This window comes from Poecilia formosa, unplaced genomic scaffold (genome assembly GCF_000485575.1).
Source record: "Poecilia formosa unplaced genomic scaffold, Poecilia_formosa-5.1.2 Scaffold327, whole genome shotgun sequence".
NCBI classification, from domain to species: Eukaryota; Metazoa; Chordata; class Actinopteri; order Cyprinodontiformes; family Poeciliidae; genus Poecilia; species Poecilia formosa.
Genome location: NW_006800266.1, coordinates 361,053 through 380,306, shown reverse-complemented (window position 1 = coordinate 380,306; position 19,254 = coordinate 361,053). Strand labels below are relative to the sequence as shown.

The 19,254-nt window shown below is 38.9% G+C and overlaps 1 protein-coding gene across 1 annotated transcript; it reads right to left on the bottom strand.

Annotated features, from left to right (window-relative positions):
- Nucleotides 1-4,333: 4,333 nt before the first annotated feature.
- LOC103152772 (Krueppel-like factor 15) lies at nucleotides 4,334-18,877 on the bottom strand. Its single transcript, XM_007573378.2, has 3 exons — nucleotides 18,678-18,877; nucleotides 15,555-17,129; nucleotides 4,334-4,692 (listed from the first exon to the last, which is right to left on the bottom strand). Exons 2-3 carry the CDS (start codon nucleotides 17,051-17,053, stop codon nucleotides 4,515-4,517), a joined length of 1,677 nt encoding a protein of 558 aa, XP_007573440.1. The 5' UTR covers nucleotides 17,054-17,129; nucleotides 18,678-18,877; the 3' UTR covers nucleotides 4,334-4,514.
- Between the last annotated feature and the right edge of the window lie 377 nt (nucleotides 18,878-19,254).

Here is a 19,254-nt window from a genome sequence, read left to right as displayed (position 1 = left end):
AAAAGGCAGGGTCCAGGGTTCCTACACATTCTTTATGTCAAAACATCTTATTCAGACTTCTTAGAACAGGAGTCTCAGAAGTGCTGTCCTCAAAAAAATTAGGCGCAAAAAGTCAAGAAAGGAAGCTGATGCAGATGTACACTTTTTAAAAAGGTTTTAAATATAAATATTGTGTTTTGTTTATTGTTAAACATTAAGAAAGCAATGCAGAACTACACAATTTTATTTTAAATATATAGAAATTGTTTTATAAATTTCTTGTCCTTAATAATGAAAAAAATGAGATTTTCCTAATTTCTTTTCCTTATAACATTTCCTACCGTGCAAAAGTCAGTTAATAAGGAGTAAATGGAGTTGTTTTCATATTGGTATTAATTTGACATGCTTTATTTTGAATTTGCCAAACCAAACCTCGATTTTAACATTTCGATTCACTGACTGAACTCACGTTCAATTCAGTTCAGTCTATTTATATAGTGCCAATTTGGAACATGTCATCTCAAGGCATTTTACAAAAATCAATTCAATCCACTGATTTACTAATCAAATGTGGGCCAAGCTGTACTTGCTTAAATACATGAAATTCATGCTGAGTAGGAACATTGGTTCTAACATACAGAAACTAAAGGCAACAAAGTTCACAAATGTGCATTTAGCCAAGAAAACTCCACTGCTGCGCCAAGATTTAAACATTTGAACTGATCTAAATCAGTCTGACGATCCTGATGATATAAATATATCTTTTTTTTTCTTTTTTTTCCTTTTCTTTTTTACATAAAAATGTGTTTTGTGCCCTTAAGGACTTTAAACATCAAAGTTTGGACCTTCAGTAGAACTTTTCAGTCACTTTTTGAAACAGGATTGGTTAAACTCACAGATTAAGGAGTAAATTCTTCAAACACAAATATATTTCTATATTCTGTTTTCCATTTCATAACTTTTTCACACCTGGAAACCCTGGAACTCTACTTTGAATTACAATACCAGAAAAAAAAAAAAACTGAAAGCCAAACAAAACATTTGAAGTCCAGTAATATTGGAAACATATTGCAAAAATGGGAACTGAATCTAACTGGGATTATTAAAGTTAAAGCACATCCAAAATATGAGTTGCTATAAATCAGTTAGAGATGAACAACAATAGGATTTAAGTTTTAGAATTTTATTGTAAATGTGTTTTACATAGTAGAACAAAGCAAAAAATATATAAGAATTTGAGTAAATTCTTATTTTTAGTGTGTACAGACCACATATTGTAAACAACTCAGGAGATATTTTATGATGCATCATGTAGAAGCTGCTATTTCACCAGCTGACATGACCTTGGTAATAGCACGTTTTTGGAAAAATAGATGGTCAGGTAAATCTGAAACCATATCCTCACATACTCACTGAGCCACTTTAACATATGTGGTCTAGGAACACCAGAAAAAATATTCTCCTTATTTTACAGTATACATATATATTTTTATATTCAAAATATTTTGTTATGTACAGTTTCTCTACATTTTCAAAAAAAAACAAAACAAAAAACAAATCTTTCACAATCACAGATATCATTACAAGCAGTTGTCCTTTCTGATGCATGTACAGTATTTACATACATTCATGGATCACATCTTTAATACACATTCAGAAAAGTGTGTCTTCTGTATGCATGGAAGGAATGCCTGACAGAGCAAATACACTTTCTACATACAGCATCAAGGGCCACGTGCTGAACATTCAAATAGATCCGTCAATCACTGAGAAAATGAACACACACACACACAAAAAAAAAACTTTTCAACAACCATTGTTTTAAATGTGAATAAAAAACACTGACACCTGTCACATTTATGGCACAGAAACCAAGTCCTGCCTTGCTGTGGCACATTTGGCTTAAGTTCAGCTGAGATAAAGAGATACATGGCATCATACAGAGATGAGGGAAAAAAAGAGGAAAACTTAATTTTTTGGAAAATGTGATGTGGCAAAAAGCCCAACACTGTTCCCGTAAAGAAAAGGACAAAGGCAGACATGACATGTTCATTTCAGTGATGTTTTTTATATGTTTACCAAAACCTGTTTGAAAAAAAATGAGATGAGTTACGTGATGCAATAAATTCCAGTCTAAACGAATCCAATAAGAAAAGAGAAAACATTCCAGTTAAATTTGTTCAAGTTTCTTTGTATTTTTTTCAAGAAGAACTCAAACACTCCACAAATTAAAGTGACTCTACCAATGGTTTATGAACAAGACACTGTATTTTTATTTTTAACTCTCTGCCAGTCCAAGTTTCAGTGGTTGACATCAGCCAATTTTCCATGATTATTACTAAGATTCAATACCAATGGTTGTAAATTTTGATGTTGTGCCCATAAAATACGCCAAAACTAAAATGTCCCACTATGTTCAATCAGTAAATGCTTTAAAACACAGCATATACTCTGATCTGGGTTTACCAGGAATCAGCTGAATGTTATTCATATGTGGTTTGATACATAAATGAGAATACTCCTCTAATGTCTTCATTTTCTGTGTGTTTTAAAATGACTCTCTCTGTAGTATTTCTGATTTTTATGTTTAAGACATATATAATAAAAACTTGCAATTAGTAAAAAACTGAAATCTGCAGGTCAGATCTCAGAATAATTGATATTAACCAAACAAATCCCCCCCACACCCCCCCAAAAAAAATGATCCTGGTATAAGCCTTAGAGGGACAGTTGCTTTGTTTCACTGGGATTCTTCAAAGTTATTAACAGCAATAGTTTTAACAGAAAGTTGCTGAATTGCAACAACGGTGTAAAAACAGTGAAATAATCCTCAGAGCAGTGGAAGGATAACGAAGGCTGTTAATTTAGCTTATTTTATTCAAATAACTAAACCTGAAAATGTTCATTTTTACAAGATGTAATTTTCAAGTAGATGTTAAAAGTCAACTATTTCACAATGAGTGTCTCTTTCGAAGGTGTATAGATGGTTGTTATCTGCTGACATAGCCTGACAACCAAGTCAGTCTGGACAATTCCTGTTTGGGTTTTTAAAATACCTAGCTAGCTAAAAGGTGCATCTCACTGTTAGTTTTCCATCTGTCTGAGCGTCTCTTCATTTCTACAAACTTGTAGAAAGTTCGTAGAAACTTTTTAGAAGTTTCTTGTAGAGTTTCTACCACAGAAACTTGAGAGTTTGTACTCAGAGTACAAACTCTCCTGTTTCTAGAGTAGAGAGTAAAGAAACTAACACTGCATACAACTTTACAGAACCTCTCTTTAGAAAACATGAACTTTCCATCTTTTGAACTTTCCAGTATATTTTTTAATGGTCCAGTATCTTACCCAATTTTTCTCTTAAATTCTACTTTGGACAGTTACACCGCAGATCACCTTTATTTTGACAACCAGGGGTGATTTCTAAGTCAGACAAGATAAATAATACTGATGTTCACATTCAAAATCTATTTTTGTTTGGCAGTGGAAGAGAAAAAACTAATTTTGTTTCAGCTTATTCAGATTAGGTCTACTGCTATTTCATAACAGTGATACGAGGCAAATGAAATTACATAAAGTTATGAATGATATGGCAAAATATCACCAAGTTGTAAAACAGAAGTTGTGATGCGGACACACAGGACCATTTGGATCCACCATTAGCTTTAGCTTCAATTCACAGTCATCCATCAAAATAGGTTTTGATGTGATAGAAGCTTTTTGAGGAGAATCAACATTAAACTGACTCAGACTGCAGTAAAACAACATAATTTACTCAGAGATTCTCCGATGGGACAGACCACTGAAAATTTCCTATGTGCCAGTGCTAATTACACAGTGTGAAGATTTACAGTGGAGAGCAGTAAATCAACATGAAATTGAGCTTTGTTATTTTGTGGAGCTTCTTCAACATTTTTCCCAATTTTGAGATTCTGGGGCATCAAAGAAGCCTTTTTAAAGCTTGAGGAATGTTGATGCATCTGCTACTTTGAAATCCTTGAGAAAGAATTCAACCAAGCCTGCTGTAACATCCTCTTATTTTTTGGCTCCATTTTCATGTTTCATGTTCATTGTTGGACAATAATTTGTTTTCCTTTTCAAAGAAACAATTACCAGAAAGGTAAAAAAAAAAAAAAAAGAAAAAAAAAGAGGGATTTTAAAAAGTAGATTCTTCAGTGACTGAAAAAAAAAAGATTGATATGGATGATTTGTTCATAAGATGCTCCTAAAAGTGTAAAAATAGTAAATTTGTCTTCTAAACATATAAGCTAAAAGATTTGAGGATGAAATTTCTATATATGAAAAGCTTATTCCACCTGTGACATTGCTGCGTCAAGTAACAGTTTTCTGTTTAGTTTTGTACAGTCTTCTGCTCGTTCCCCAATAAATTATCACAGTACCAAGAACGCGTGTCACACGCACATACAGCCCTTTACTGAGGCCTTTTAAGGGTTTTTGGACTGTCCTCCTCAGTCTTTCGTCACAGACATCCAGCCCTCCCTCCGTCTCCTCCACTGAGCGTCACTCCGTCACGTCGGGGGTTAGAGGGGTCCATTTACAGAGCGTCCTGTCCTGTTGCTTCGGGGAAAGCGGTGGACTTTGAGGTGTTTTGACAGGTGATCGCTGCGAGCAAACTTCTTCTCGCAGACGATGCATTGGTACGGCTTCACACCGGAGTGGGAGCGGCGGTGCCTTGACAGCTCATCGGACCTGGAGAACCTGAGGCGAAGAAACCAACGAATGAGATCCACCACATTTTATCAAGCGAAAAATTATATATTTGTAATTTTTTTTTTTCTAATTAAATCTGACCAAAAGTGTTAAAACATTTAAAGTACTTCAAAGTAGACAAAAACAAACCCAATCTTTGGTAAAAAGTCTTTCCTGAAAAGAAAATATTGAATTAAGTCACGTTTCCCAATAAGATAAAAAAAAGTTGTCAGTCTGTTTAGATGAGGGTAATCTGAGAGGTGTAATACTTTGCATGCAACTTCTCTGTGAAGTCAAAGAGCCATCCCATATTTAGCTCAACACATGAGCACGGTTAGCCTGGGCCAGGTCTATTCCTGTCCTGATCTGCCATGGTCGCTACGGGCTCCAGCCAGCTCAGCTGCTGTGACAGCGAAGGGTTAAGTGGATGACAGAGTAGTGCCTCTGCGCACTACATGTGCATCTGTATAGTTAGTGAAGCTGTTAAGATCAAATTAATCTGTAACAAAGATAAGTTTCACAGTGGCTGCAGCCTGCTTTAGACATGAAGGTGATAATTCACAGAGATGTAAAAACATCATTCGCGGTTACGTTTGCCAATTTGCACTCCAGACACGCATACCACAAATGGCGTACTCATTACTCGAAAGACCCATGCCTAAAAGAAGAGAAAATCCTCAAAAAAACATAAAAAAACCTATGTAGTTTACGTTATTATGTCTTGCCTTTCTCATCTTATCTGACATACGGTCAATAAACAAATAATCAGGTCAGTGTTGTACTCAAGGTCAGTCTGTATCAACATGTTTTGAGGTTGCAGCTATGCCTTGGATGTCACGACACTGGAACATATGTCATCTTTTGTAAATAACAGACCGGTATCACCTTTCTACGCATCTGGTGCTGCAATAGGATTGCCATCGAAACCATCTAATGCAAATATTTAGTCATTTCAAAAGGTTTCGTCAGGTAAGCATCACAGCTGAGACGTCAATTTGATTCAAATCAATTGAATCTACTGTGTAGCTCAAATGTTGCAACACATATTAAAGATTAACACCTCTTAATCTCATGCTACCTTATGCAGATGCTCAGTCTGTGCCAACGGAGGTTTAATCATTGTTTATGCTGAAAGTTTAGACTGTATTCTACTAATTTCTGATTAAGTCAGCAAATGCTCTAGTTATCTGACCACCTGACATTTATCCTACATAATTATATAAATTGACACTGTAAGTTCACTGCAAATTAAATGTATTTCTTCCTTCTCTTGTGATGAATTTTAATCCACTCATCCTCTATAAAGGGTGAACCAAAAGCATTTACTTCAAAGATGTGGCATGACTTGATGTTCTACAAACTGGCTTTCATTGTTTCAATTTTAAACCCATCTAGTAAATATTTATCATAATACTATTATACAAGTTGAGATAGCAAACAATGTAACAGCAGCTTAACACCAAATGCCCAAAGCTGTCAACGTGATGGTAGAGTAAATGTTTCATTTGTTTCTTGCTTTTGTGATATTGGAAAAAAACAACAACAACAAAAAAACATTTATTCATAATATTTAGCAACTTCTAGACAAGACCAAGCATACACAGCATCATTCATACACAAATTTTATTTTTGTTTTTTTGCCACAAAGCCAACAGAAATATTAAAATAAGAATAAAGAATTTGACAAACATAACATAAAAATAAATATAATTATGTAATATAATTTTAGATCCCAAGCTGATCAAAAGTTTCTGTAAACAATTATTTTTCTCACTCTAAATTTAAAGGAAACAGTTTCTGTTCTCGGGTTTTCAGGGAATTTGTTTCACATTCTAGGAACATAAAATGCTAATCTGACCTTGTTCAGTTCTGGTCCTGGGAACAGGACCAGAGGTCTCCGAAAACCTCAAGGGTGGTTTATATTTGACAAGTAATTTAAAAGTTTGTTTCAGCCCAAGACTGTTTAGTGCTTTCTAGAGCAATACCAAAATCTTAAAGTTGATCCTTTTACAAAGTGAATAACAAGAATAAACATCCCAGGACAGGCCAAAGTTCAAGGTCTATCTTGAGTTAAAGACAAAGCCATTAGCTTTTACACTCCTTTTACACTCTTAAACCAAATCAGTTAATATTACTAGAGAATTGAATAGAAACCAATTGCCTTAAACCAGAGGTTCCCAAACTGTGGGGTGCGCCCCCTGGAGGGGGCGCTGTGCCATTGCATGGGAGGCGCGGGAAGCCCTCTGGATAAAAGAAAACAAAACATGAACGCTGTATGCGCTGGGTTTTTACCATCAAATGGCCAACTCTCTGTTATTCCTCTGTCAATTTGATACAGTAGGGTTTTCCTCATTTCCCATATCTATGTCCTCTGTTACTTTTATCAGCAGATAAAACTGTTTAATCCGTTGTTAACATATCGTAACCTGTTTTTCCGAGCCGCCTTTAAACGCAACATGAGCTCGACGCTCTCACTGGGTTTAGACCTGTGAGGTAGTGAAGGAGACCTGCTGCTGCTGGGCGGAGCTACGCAGGTGTGTTAGAATCACGGCAGCAAACCAGCAAAAACGCAAAGAACTTTTACAGTTTTTACCCCAAACTAACAGACTGTTGAGTAAAGCTGTTGGATACAGGTAATGTTAACTAAAAGATGACTAGCTAATATCAATACAGCACCTTAAGCTTGTTAACAAGTAGCTTGTAGGCTACTGGTGTTGTTGTCTATGTTCAGCTACGATTCATTTTGCCCNCTGTATGCGCTGGGTTTTTACCTTAGAATTGCCAACTCTCTGTCATTCTTCTGTCAATTTGATACAGTAGGGTTTTCCTCATTTCCCATATCTGTGTCCTCTGTTACTTTTATCAGCAGTTAAAACTGTTTAATCCGTTGTTAACATATCGTAACCTGTTTTTCCGAGCCGCCTTTAAACGCAACATGACCGCTACGACGCTCTCACTGGGTTTAGACCTGTGAGGCAGTGAAGGAGACCTGTTGCTGCTGTGCAGAGCTACGCAGGTGTGTTAGAATCATGGCAGCAAACCAGCAAAAACGCAAAGAACTTTTACAGTTTTTACCCCAAACTAACAGACTGTTGAGTAAAGCTGTTGGATACAGGTAATGTTAGCTAAAAGATGACTAGCTAGCTAATATCAATACAGCACCTTAAGCTTGTTAACAAGTAGCTTGTAGGCTACTGGTGTTGTTGTCTATGTTCAGCTACGATTCATTTTGCCCCCCAAAAAGTTGATTCCCCCCCACCTTGTTTGTCTGGAGCCGGGGCTGAGCATAACAGGGAGTCTCTAAGAATCCGCCCCCCCACCCATTTCGCTCACACACATCGTTCAACCAGACAGCTATTTGTAAGCCATAGGGGGGGCAGAAATAGTTTGGAAACCACTGGGGGGGCCCAGGAGAAAAAGTTTGGGAACCACTGCCTTAAACCATCCTGTTTTTTTCACAATGATTCATTTAATTTAGTTAACTTGGATCCTTGGAGCAGAGTTAACACAGCAGGAGCCCCAGTGAGCTTCATGCTTCTGTTTTTAACTCCCATAACAGATTTCATATTGAACTGAACAGAGATTCTGTCAGAACTCAACAGGCTGGATTTAAATTAAAAGCACGTTGAAGTTTGGTCAATAGTAGCTCATTAATAGAGTTATGTCTGTCTTGCTAATGTAAAATGACTTGCTAAAACCTGAATGAAAATTTTACACGTTTTATGAATTTGTCAGCAATCTTCTGAATTGCAGTAAATCTCTGAGTGTTTTAGTTTATTTAGTTTATATTACAGATAGCTAGCAGCATTAAAAAAGCAGCTTGTTCAACAAAAAGCAATGGTAATGGTGCCCAAGTTGTGATTTACACTAGTAAATAACTGATTTACAGTGGTAAATCACAACTTGGACAGATTATAGTTGTTTCAAACTCAATACAATCCACCCTGGAAGTCTTTGCCAACTTAAAACATTATTATTTTTGACAGACTTGTAATAACTTGACCGGCGACTGACATACAGAATACAGTCTTTGTTAAAATGTTTTTTGTAATTAAGTTATTGGTCCAAAATTTTTTCATACTCTATCAGAACCCATTACACACACCAAATGTCCAATAAGTAGTACAGTTAACTACTTCACTAATGCCTTTCTAATTTTACCCAATTTGCAGTCTAGCACTGATAATAAATACAGCGCTGCCCTATGGTCGTAAGTCAACAAAGTAAATGTTGTGTTCCACTAATGAACTTAAGTGATCCTAGTAGTGGGAGCACAGCTAGTCACTCTTGTTTTACCGTATGTTGGTTCCCACAACCTCCCAAAACAAACAGTCAGGGTGTCACAAGACGTTCTTTATGTCCAAAGGCAAGAGAAGTGTGTTGATAATATGATTTTGTTTTAAAATCCATAAAGTCATGGAACTGATTGTTGATAGAGAAATAACAATTGGAGCTTTATATTCAACCCTTTGACTCCCAACATATATTTTGAGACTTTCTTCTAAATCCTGCTGTATCCAATCCTATCCATGTGTTTTACCCTCTGGTTGAAGATATCACCCAAGATATCTACAGAGCATTAACGCCTGACCAACCATAGTGTGATTGGTTGCAGACGTCCTACAATCTTGAATGACACACAACTGAGAGTTTTTCATTTTTCCGAAAAAATCAATGACATAACGTTTGTTTTGCATGTCAACAGAAAGCAGCACACCTTGTGTCTGTGTAATCCTGATTAACAACTCAGGATTATTAGCAACGTACATAACAATGTGCCAACGCTTCAATTCCTGTTGAGAACAGAAATAAACCCACCCAGACTATCCATCATTGTTGTGCCATTGTTGAAGGTTTGCTTCTCGTTAAAGTTCCTGTCCAGCAAAACTGTGTGTTAGTAGTTTTTTTTAAATCAAATAGTTGGTTAGTTCCTGCTTTCTGATGTAACATATTTATTTAGTTGAAGCAAGGTCCACTCTTCCCTTTTTTTTCCATTTTTGTCTTGATTTCAGAATTTAAATTCAGTGACTATAATTAATAACTATTACTAAAATAATTGGATATGGGCACATGTCCGCTAACTTGCTAAAAGTGGAACACATTTTTCAATTAGCACTTAAACATTTTCGCTAACTTTGAAAACATTTAGCGCACTTTGCTTACCCTAAATATATTTTTCCAGATACATTCTAAAGAGAAAGTTTTCCTTGGATGTTTTGAAAATGTTGTAGATGATTATCAACTGTTCAGAATTCAAGTCACTAGAGTTTTAAATCCATGCTCTTATTATGAAATGGGTTAAGACTGTTTATGCAGCAATTCTGTTTCCTCTCCTTATGTTCTCCACCTGTGATGAGATGCAGACAATGATGTTTATTCTGTACCCAGAATGCATCAATATAGAACAAGATCTTGTATCTCAATAGTAAGCAGTTTAAAATCTACTGATGTCCTCGGTGCTTTCCAACTAAAATCATACCACGGTCAGTTAGGCAACAGAGTTAGCAATATTCAACAATTATAAAACTGAGACCATGAGTGAAAGGCCTGTTCCAAAGAATCACTTCCTGAAGCTCGACCATTCTGGTTGGTTTACTATAACAAATTAGACCCTGTTGAGTGATGATCTATGTTGTAATGTGCCATTGGCAAATAGTGAATATAAACATAGATTAATTTAAATTTAGTGCTTTAGAATTAGCTCCCACTAAATACTGTGTTGCCATATCACTTTGGCATTAAACTAATGTTTATGATTTTTGCTTTTACAATTAAATTTTTGGTTAGTGATGCTTACCACTGTAAATAATATAAGCAGAATATCTTTGGTTTAACAAAGTCTTAATAATATAATATTCTACCTGCTGAAAAGGAAGGTCAGGCATTATAGCTCATTTATTGAGAATTTATGGCAACATCTAAAAAGTTTTGTTTTTTTTGCTTTTGGCAACTTTTTAGGATTTGATGTCCCAATGACAATATTATGATTTAATACCTAATCAATATCGCACATCCCTATTTAAATCAGACCCAAAGTTACTAAAGTAGATGTTTTCTACCAAAGGTGATAAATCTGGAAGAAAGCAACAAGTTCAGGTCTTTACTTTGATGAAAATCAAAGGTTTTCCTGTAATCTCTGTACTCTAAGTGGCTCTACATTTGCCAATGGTAAGCTTTGGCTGACGCATATACAGACATTAAACCCTGGAGTGGTGCACAACCAACTTCAAGCAGGGGCATGAGAGAAACCATGTGCAGCTCCTTGACATACTGGCACTAGGCCTGAGTCCAAGTATAACCCGCTACATCAGGAGAGAGAGGGTGGTGCATTTCAGCAAACATGAAAAACTCATATGTTTCTCATTTTTAATTTGACTCAACATTTTCTTTCGACATAATTCATTATCCCATGTTTATGGTCGAGGTTTCTGAGCTCTGTAATCTCTACATTTCAGGGATTGTGACCAAGGTCAGGGAGTTTATGGCTACATGGGTGGAGGGCACTTCTGTTGATCGTCTAAAAGTGTTTTTCACTTTTGATTGTGGGTTGGAGTCCTGGAGGCAGCTTGGCGTGGCTGCTGCGCGACACATAGTACACATATCAGTGTGGGTGCTGTGGGAAACACATGTGCAGGCTTTGTCCCAGCTTGTTCTTAAAGCCAACTCTGCAGCTACGCGAACATAAAAGCAGCGCCGAAGGTGGGGCAGTCAGGTTGGTTACAATTGCATTGCAGCCGGTATTTGTACAGTACACAGTTCACTGCGTCATCTTCACTTTTTGATACAGAATAAAATCTCTCCTTTCGTTTTGCCTCTTGCTTTTGCTCCGAGAGTCCAAATGAATTGCTAAATCAAACTGTAATACATCTGTCATCACCTCAGATTGTGGTGTTGTGATCGCAGATTAATCAGTTGTCAAAGACAACAAGCCACAAACCTGATGATAGATGACAAGTACACACACGCCGCAGTGTTGCTACAGCAAACTCTGCTTCAACGCCTAGCCGCTGAGAATGAATCAGTGTCTACAAGCAGGTGGGAGCTGGAAATACTGCAAGCTCATGGAAGTTGTATGTGATCCAGTCCAATAGCACTACTAACAGCAAGGCAGATTGAGACGGCAAAGTGTAAAAAAGAAAGGTAAAGAGTTTGGTGAAAAGAGAAATGCAGCTTTGACTGAGTAACCTGTTGGCCTGCAGCCAGTGAAATACCACCTCTCTCTACTTCAGAGGAGCCAACACATGGGGAGCTCTTCTAAAGTTACAGAGGGTAAGGGGTGCCTGCCTCACTGGTTTATGTCCATTTCCTGGTCCAGCAGGAAACTGGCTGTGAAGGGGCAACTTTATAATACAGTAAATTGCTGTAGTCACATGCACGCACACATGCACCCACGCACGCACGCACGCACGCACGCACGCACACACGCACACAAACACTGTGCAGGTGCCATTTTTAGTGTACTGAAGGTTCCCAAAAGGAACAGAGACCTGAATGTCTGAAATACATAAAACTACATGATGTTTGGCCAAAAATATACTATTTTTCTTACATAAGTTTTGGAAATGTATTCGTTTTGAATTATACTGGAGTGCAGACCATTGATATGTAAACTTTTCCACATTTTGGAATGGATTTTGGGGGGATTTTGTGTGAGAGACCAGAACAAAGTGATGTAGCATTGGGAAGTGGAAGGAGAACACCACAAAGATGTTTGAAAATATGCTTACAAGCATAGCAGGCATGCAAATTCAACCCCATTTGGTCCAATATAATCCAATGTTACCAATTGCCTTTACAAATACTACATAGGATGTGTGATTTAATCAAAAACCCAAGTGTTTGGATTTTGTAGTTGGACCCCCTCTGAGTCCTGCTAATTGCATCGAGTCACTCAGTGTGCAGGTATCTCTGCTCCTGCACTAGAATTTGCAATAGTTGATTGCACTGATGTGTTAACTTTGCAGCAATCCCTCATACTGAGCATGCATTTAGATTGACAGAGGAAAGAAAACCCCCAGAGAAACAGACCACCACCAAAACACAACTCTGGATCCAGACACAGAAACACGAGTCCAGGAGGGCTTTCTATGTCAAAGAAAAGTTGCACAATAGATAATCCATCAACTGACAGTGGAAAGAGTATGACACAACTGCAAACATACTGAGACATGGTTGTCCATTTAAACAGACAGGCAGGGACAATCACAAATGGAGATGTCCTTTTTTCTCTAGACAAAAACAGTACCCTTCTGAAATGATTTTTTTAAACCATGCATAGTGTGTAGTTCATGGTAGCATTTGTGATTTAAAAGCCTATGTTTCCAGTACCCTACACTTTTGCTATTTTTCCCCACAATATAAGAGAGCACTTAAAATGTATCCTTGTTTTACATTGATTTTTCTTCCTAGGTGGACAGTCTAATATCTGCATTGGATAGCACATGGTTATGAATTAAAATTCATAACCATATGCTATGGTAACATGATGTTCAAGCTGTGCCTGTCATAAATCTCACACAACTAAGGCGGGTTCTGATACACACACTGCAACAACAAAACAGGATGGGTTAAATCTGGATGAATGAGATGACTCATGTGTTTAGCTGGTACATACAAACACAACAGCAGCACTTTTCCTGTTTTTTTTCTTCATTCCTCAGTAAAATACTGACCAAGAGAAATTATTTAGAAATGATTCCTGCCTTTTCTTTTGAATGATCCTGTTGCTATGCAAAAACTAAACTACTGTCAGTGGATTTTTGTCTAACTAGACCAAAGGATGTTAATTCAGGCCATGCTAACTCTAAAAAACCAAGATATGGAACATTTCATCTCCAATAAATGTGTAATTTGTTTGACATATCAACTAAGAAAAAGTTCACACATGCAAATATATCCCAAAGAAATCCTGTATCACAAACTAAGCCTTTCTCTTTCCGGGAATGTTTCATCAATGGTGGAAGGACAGAGTGAGTGAATGGTGACAGATGTGATCACATTACTCATAATCAGACATTGTGTGCTTGGATTTATGAAAAGATTACAGTGCTTAATGCAGTCTATTTGCTGGAGGTTAATGCCTTGTTTTTTACTGAGCCAAGCAGTGAGCTCTGTCACATACAATCAGGGATAATGCTGTTGGTTTGTGCTCAACTGATGTATATTGTCAAATGTACATACTCCTGATACATAAGTCAGCCATTCACTGAGTACAGAGCCTTTCCTCTTAATCTAAAGAATATTGGTACAAGATAATCAGGAAGTCAGAACATTTTCCTCCAGTCAGTCCAAACCTCATAAATAAAAACTTCAGATTTGAATTGTTCAATCTCAAAGCCATTCTCTGGAGAAAAGTGCTCCAACTGTATGATATTTCCCCACTGTACATTTGTCTTTTAATTAATCTCTTATCTCTAGACAGCCGATAGACCTAGATAACTATATTTTCTAACCTTTTAGACACAGGACAATAAAAATAACATAAATTGTGAATTGTGACATCTGGAAGGTGTAAGTGCAATGCAGTTTTTTTAAACCATGTTCAATGTTTAAAGGAACCAATATCCATATTCACTGATGACACTGGAGCTTCTTTAACTAAACCAAACATAAACAGTGGTATAGAATCATTAGAGTTACTTTTTACTCTGTTCCCAAATATTATGTTAATCCTAAACATGAGTCCTTGTTATTATGATTGGACCAAGATCCTGACTCTTACCCTATCTTGACCCTGTCAGTAGCAATGCAGATACACAAGACTCTGTGTATAGCCTTGAGCCCTTAATGTACCTTTAGAGGGTGGATTTATTGACCGGGAGTTCAGAAGTTGGCGGAATTAACCTGGAGTTAAAGTACAAATAGGATGTTTCTACTCAGATGGAGGCTTTGATTCCAGCGTAGTATGCTAACTGGAACCTGGCAAAGCGGACTTTGTGGATGTGTCATGGATGTGTGATCATGTCAGGCACAAAATATAATAAAACTTCAGAGTCTTTTTGATGCATGAATGTGTATTCCGTGGTTGTGGATGGTGAGCAAACAGGTGCAATAACTAACAGGGGACAAAGTCTGCCTATGGACGACTTCAAAAGGTGCCCTATCTAATCTGCAACTTAGCCATGGTTCAAAAACACACTGATAGCAGGGGAGAGACACAGCTTGCAGAAAAGAACAAACTGTAATTGAAAATGAACAGTCCATAGTGGAGCTCCCATACAAAATAAGCCTCCTGATTGAAATCCAACCATTTTTTCCTCAAACTATTTTTCTGCATAAGAGAATATGCAGAAACACTCTGCCTTGGAGTGTTTCTTTGAAAGGTATGACAATCTGCCAGTGCAATAGAGCTTACATAAAAAGGACAACAGGACAGGAAAACAGTTTGTCACTTCTTATCTATAATTACTCAGCAAAACAAGGCACTGTTGATATGCTTGTTTATAACATGTAATAAACTCTCCAGATTGAGTAGCATTTTATCAACAGATGTCTGTGAATTAATTTATATGGTCCCATATGGAGTGGAAGTTGATAACCTTGTTTACTGTAATATCAGATGTGGGGAAGTGTAAAGGTATGGAAAAAGTGATGATGGTGGTAAAATTGTTGCCTACTTTGAAACTGCAGGACTATGTTTGGTCTAGTTCTAAGCAGAAATGGAAAGTGTGACTCCAGTGTGACAAAGTAGCTGGCAAACATAGCATAGATTGGCACGATTAGTATTTATGTCAATCTTGGCAGAATTCATAGCTATGCTATCTTATGTAGCATAACACTGCCCACTTCCTGTCCATCTTTCAGTTTAATGATAGGTATGTGTTGGCACATGAGTCACTTTCGCACTAATATATCAACATTGGTTTGCTCACCTCCATCCACAGCCAGGCCACGTGCATGCAAAGGGTTTCTCCCCTGTGTGTCTTCTCAGATGTGCTTTGAGGTGGCTACTCTTGGTGTACATCTTATTACAGCCAGGAAATGTGCACTTGTGCATTTTGATGAGGTCTGCCACTGTGCTCTTCTGGTACCGCTGACTTCCGGTAAGGACACCCGCTGCCGAACCTCCTAGGCCTAACGTCGCTTCCGCAAGCCCATTGGGTTTGGCTGCAATGGGCACTGGTGCAATTCGGACGAATTTGGATGGAGCAGTGCTCCCTGTTTTGCCTGAGTTAGTTGTTGCAGGGGAAAGCAACTGAGGCACTAAAGCAAATGTCTGCCCCTGGATGTTGACCAGGAGCTGGGCAATTTTGATAGACGATGGGGATTCAGTTGGTTGGGAATGGGTTTTATGGGACTGATCCGGGATGGTGTCTGATGCAGCACTGGAATTTGGTTCTTGTTTGACCTGTATGGGCTGGATTTGGAGGATGACGGGCACACTTGAGGCAATGGTAGCACTTTCTGGTGTCAAAGGTGTTAGTGATCCACAGTCTTCCTTCTTGATCCCATCAACACAACTGTCAGTGGAAGTAGTTACACAGCTATTGCCTTCTGTCACTGGTGAGCTGCCTGTATCTGATGCACATGCAGCATACTTAGCCTCTGACTTGGAGGCCACAGGGACAGTTTGATCTGAGTTCTGGGATTGTGATTCAGGTTTTGCTGCGAGTGTCATTGAACCCTCTGATTCCGTATCATCTGACATAGACATGGGAGGTGACATTTCCTCATCACTCCCATTCTCTTCCTTCTCCATTGCTACCATCATGTTCTCTTCAAGGAACTCTTCAATCTCCTCTAGAGTTGGCTGAAAGAGAAGTGCTTCAGGATCCTGCAGCTCATCAAGGAAAACTGGGAACTCAAAGCACTCCTCTTTGGTCAAGTGCTGCTGGACTCCAATTCGCTGCTCCCTCTTGGGCTCCCATGCTAGGCCCATGGGCAAAAAAGGGGATGATGGAGATGAGGAGGTAGAGGAAGCTGGAGAAGAGAAGGAAAGAGAGGAGGAAACAGAAATGTTGCCGCTACTGGAGCTGAATGAGGTTGTAAGGGAGGCCTGTGAGAGAAGGAGGTCCAAAAGACTCTCTTGATTCTCTCCTCCTGATGAGTTGGAGCACCCACTGCTCCTGTTGCTCCTGCTTTCATAGCTAGAGCAAAAAACGCTCCGTGATGCTGAAGATGTGGACTCGGGGCTGGAGCAGAGGGAGGAGCGCGGGCTGGAGGAGTCGCTGAGGTCATCTTCAGAGAGGCAAGGCGAGGAGGAGAGCGTCAGCCCTTGGTAAGGGTGGTGCTGATAGGTGCCCGCATCAGTCACCATGATGCCCTGCGAAACACCACCCTTGGTGTAGCGAGACGCGCACCCGTAGTCGGACCCTGGAGAGCAGGAATAATACAGGAAGGTCTCCTCACCAAGTGGCAAGTGATCAACCATTCCTGTGGGGATTGATGACTGCTGACTTTGCTGGGCACTGACGATCAAACTGTTGATGAAGATTATTTTCTTTTTTCTGTAAAAGAAACAAATATTTAACAATGACACAAGTTTTACTAGACTTCTCAAAAGTGATTCCAAAGAGGCCTGGATATGGCCTAACATGCAAGTTGCACCATGGTTGAGTACAACGGAGTTCCCAGTTTGACTAACAAGCAGACTTTGGATATATCAGTTTGAGTTAGGCATTTCTAATCACACCACAGCTACACTGAGTGTGGTCATACTGTGAGGTACACAGTAGTCCCTTTGGGGTCCTTCATTACACAGCAAACCACCAGACTAAAAATTATTATACCTTTCTGGTCCCTGTCAAATACCTGCTGCTTGTTTGGAAGCTCTGCAAACTTATGGCACTTCAAAAGGGAAGGCAACCACATGTTAGGGAACTGGAATGTGTGTGTGCGTGCATGTGTATGAATGTGTGTGTCGAATTTGCAGCTGCTGGTCCAGGCTTCAAGCTGACCATGTGGAATCAGGCGTTCCTCTTTTCTCACCACTTTTAAGATTAAAGCCACATGGTCACTGAACAGTGTTTCTATTTGTCTCCCTTCATGGTCCTTAATTCATGCTAATCTGAGCAATAGAGATTTTCTTGCACTGTGAGATTAGAATGAGGAAAATAATCTTCTAACTTCCTGCAGACTGACCACACAGTGCATTCATATGTCAAATCAGTTTAGAATACGCAGAGTTTCAGTAGGATGATCCATGAGCAAAGGATTTATTCTCTATTTTTATGCACCCAGCAGCTCAGGAACAATGCTCTGCCACTACATTTACACGGATTAAAAATACTAGACAACATCAGATGGCTTTGGAGGAAATGAGTGGCCCTGATGTTTAACATGAGTCTGAAATCCATATGAAATCCTCAATAGTGTCTAAGAACTGAAAGGACTGCCTCCGCCTTCCCCTCTTTCTGTAAGGCTGTTTCCTATAAAGAAGAAAAACAGTTTCTATGAAAGGCTCCACATATCTCAAGTAAAATCTGATGTTTAATTCAAGTGGCTGACACAACTACACAGTGCTTAACTCAAATAAATTTGTATTCAATTTCACATTCAGTAATTTGAGATCTTATGAAGGCGGTTACATTTGGGGGTAACATCAAATTACATGGATCGCCAGAGGAGGGGGGTCTGCAGCTGTGGCTATGCCTCATGGAAGGGGAAAAAGTTTGCGAGGAGAGAGTACACCTCATTTTGGCCAAGACTGAAGTCATTTGTCCTGCAGTAACTCTACGGGTGTGGAACATCAAAAAAGGGCTTTGACAGCAGGATGCTCTCTTTAACAGCACCGTGGGGTTTGACCTGAAGGGTTTCTCCTCAGCATTCGTGGCATGTTCAACCCTGCAGCCTGAGACTGCAAGTCCAACCACAATCTCAGTTAGGCTTTGGTTTAATGAAAAACCAAGACATTTGTTCAAAGTTTGGTGTTTTTTCACCAGAAAGAGAACAGACAGAAGCTCATGTTGCTCATGTTTCCAGATGACACAAGTTTCTATTTACTCATCAGTGCATAAGAGGTCATGCATTTTTGGTTAAAAGCAAAATGAGCTCACCTGTCAATGCAAGGAAACTAAACCCAGCTCCTTCGCACCGTGCGCTCCAGTTCTGGACGAAGGTTTCTGTGCGTAACAGCACGCATTGGCAGTGCAACTCCAACACACGAGCTTTGCTCTTTGCATATCCTTATGCCTCTCTCTCTTTCCCTCCCTCTCTCTCTTACACACACACACACACACACACACACACACACATTCATGCACTCACTCACTTTGAAGGCCTGGCGGATCACTTAACCGTCACATGATCACAAGCTGGGAACCCGTCAAATCAGGGGATTGGCCCTGTGAAGGCTCGCCTGCTTGGAGCATTACAATTGGCTCAGGACGGAGAGAGGCAGGCCTCAGAAAGTGTTGTGAGTGGAAGGAGGAGTAGCAGGGAGTGTGTGTGAAAGCTGGTTTACATCATAAATCATTTAAATGTCTTCATTCTAACCTCAAAGGCTCCAGATGAGACATGTACAGCACTTTACAATGCTTCACTTACATGTGGCAGTGTGTGCAAACACATTCCACTTTTATGGACTGTTCACAGCGCTGCTTCTCATACAGTTTGGTTTATGTAATGTTGGAG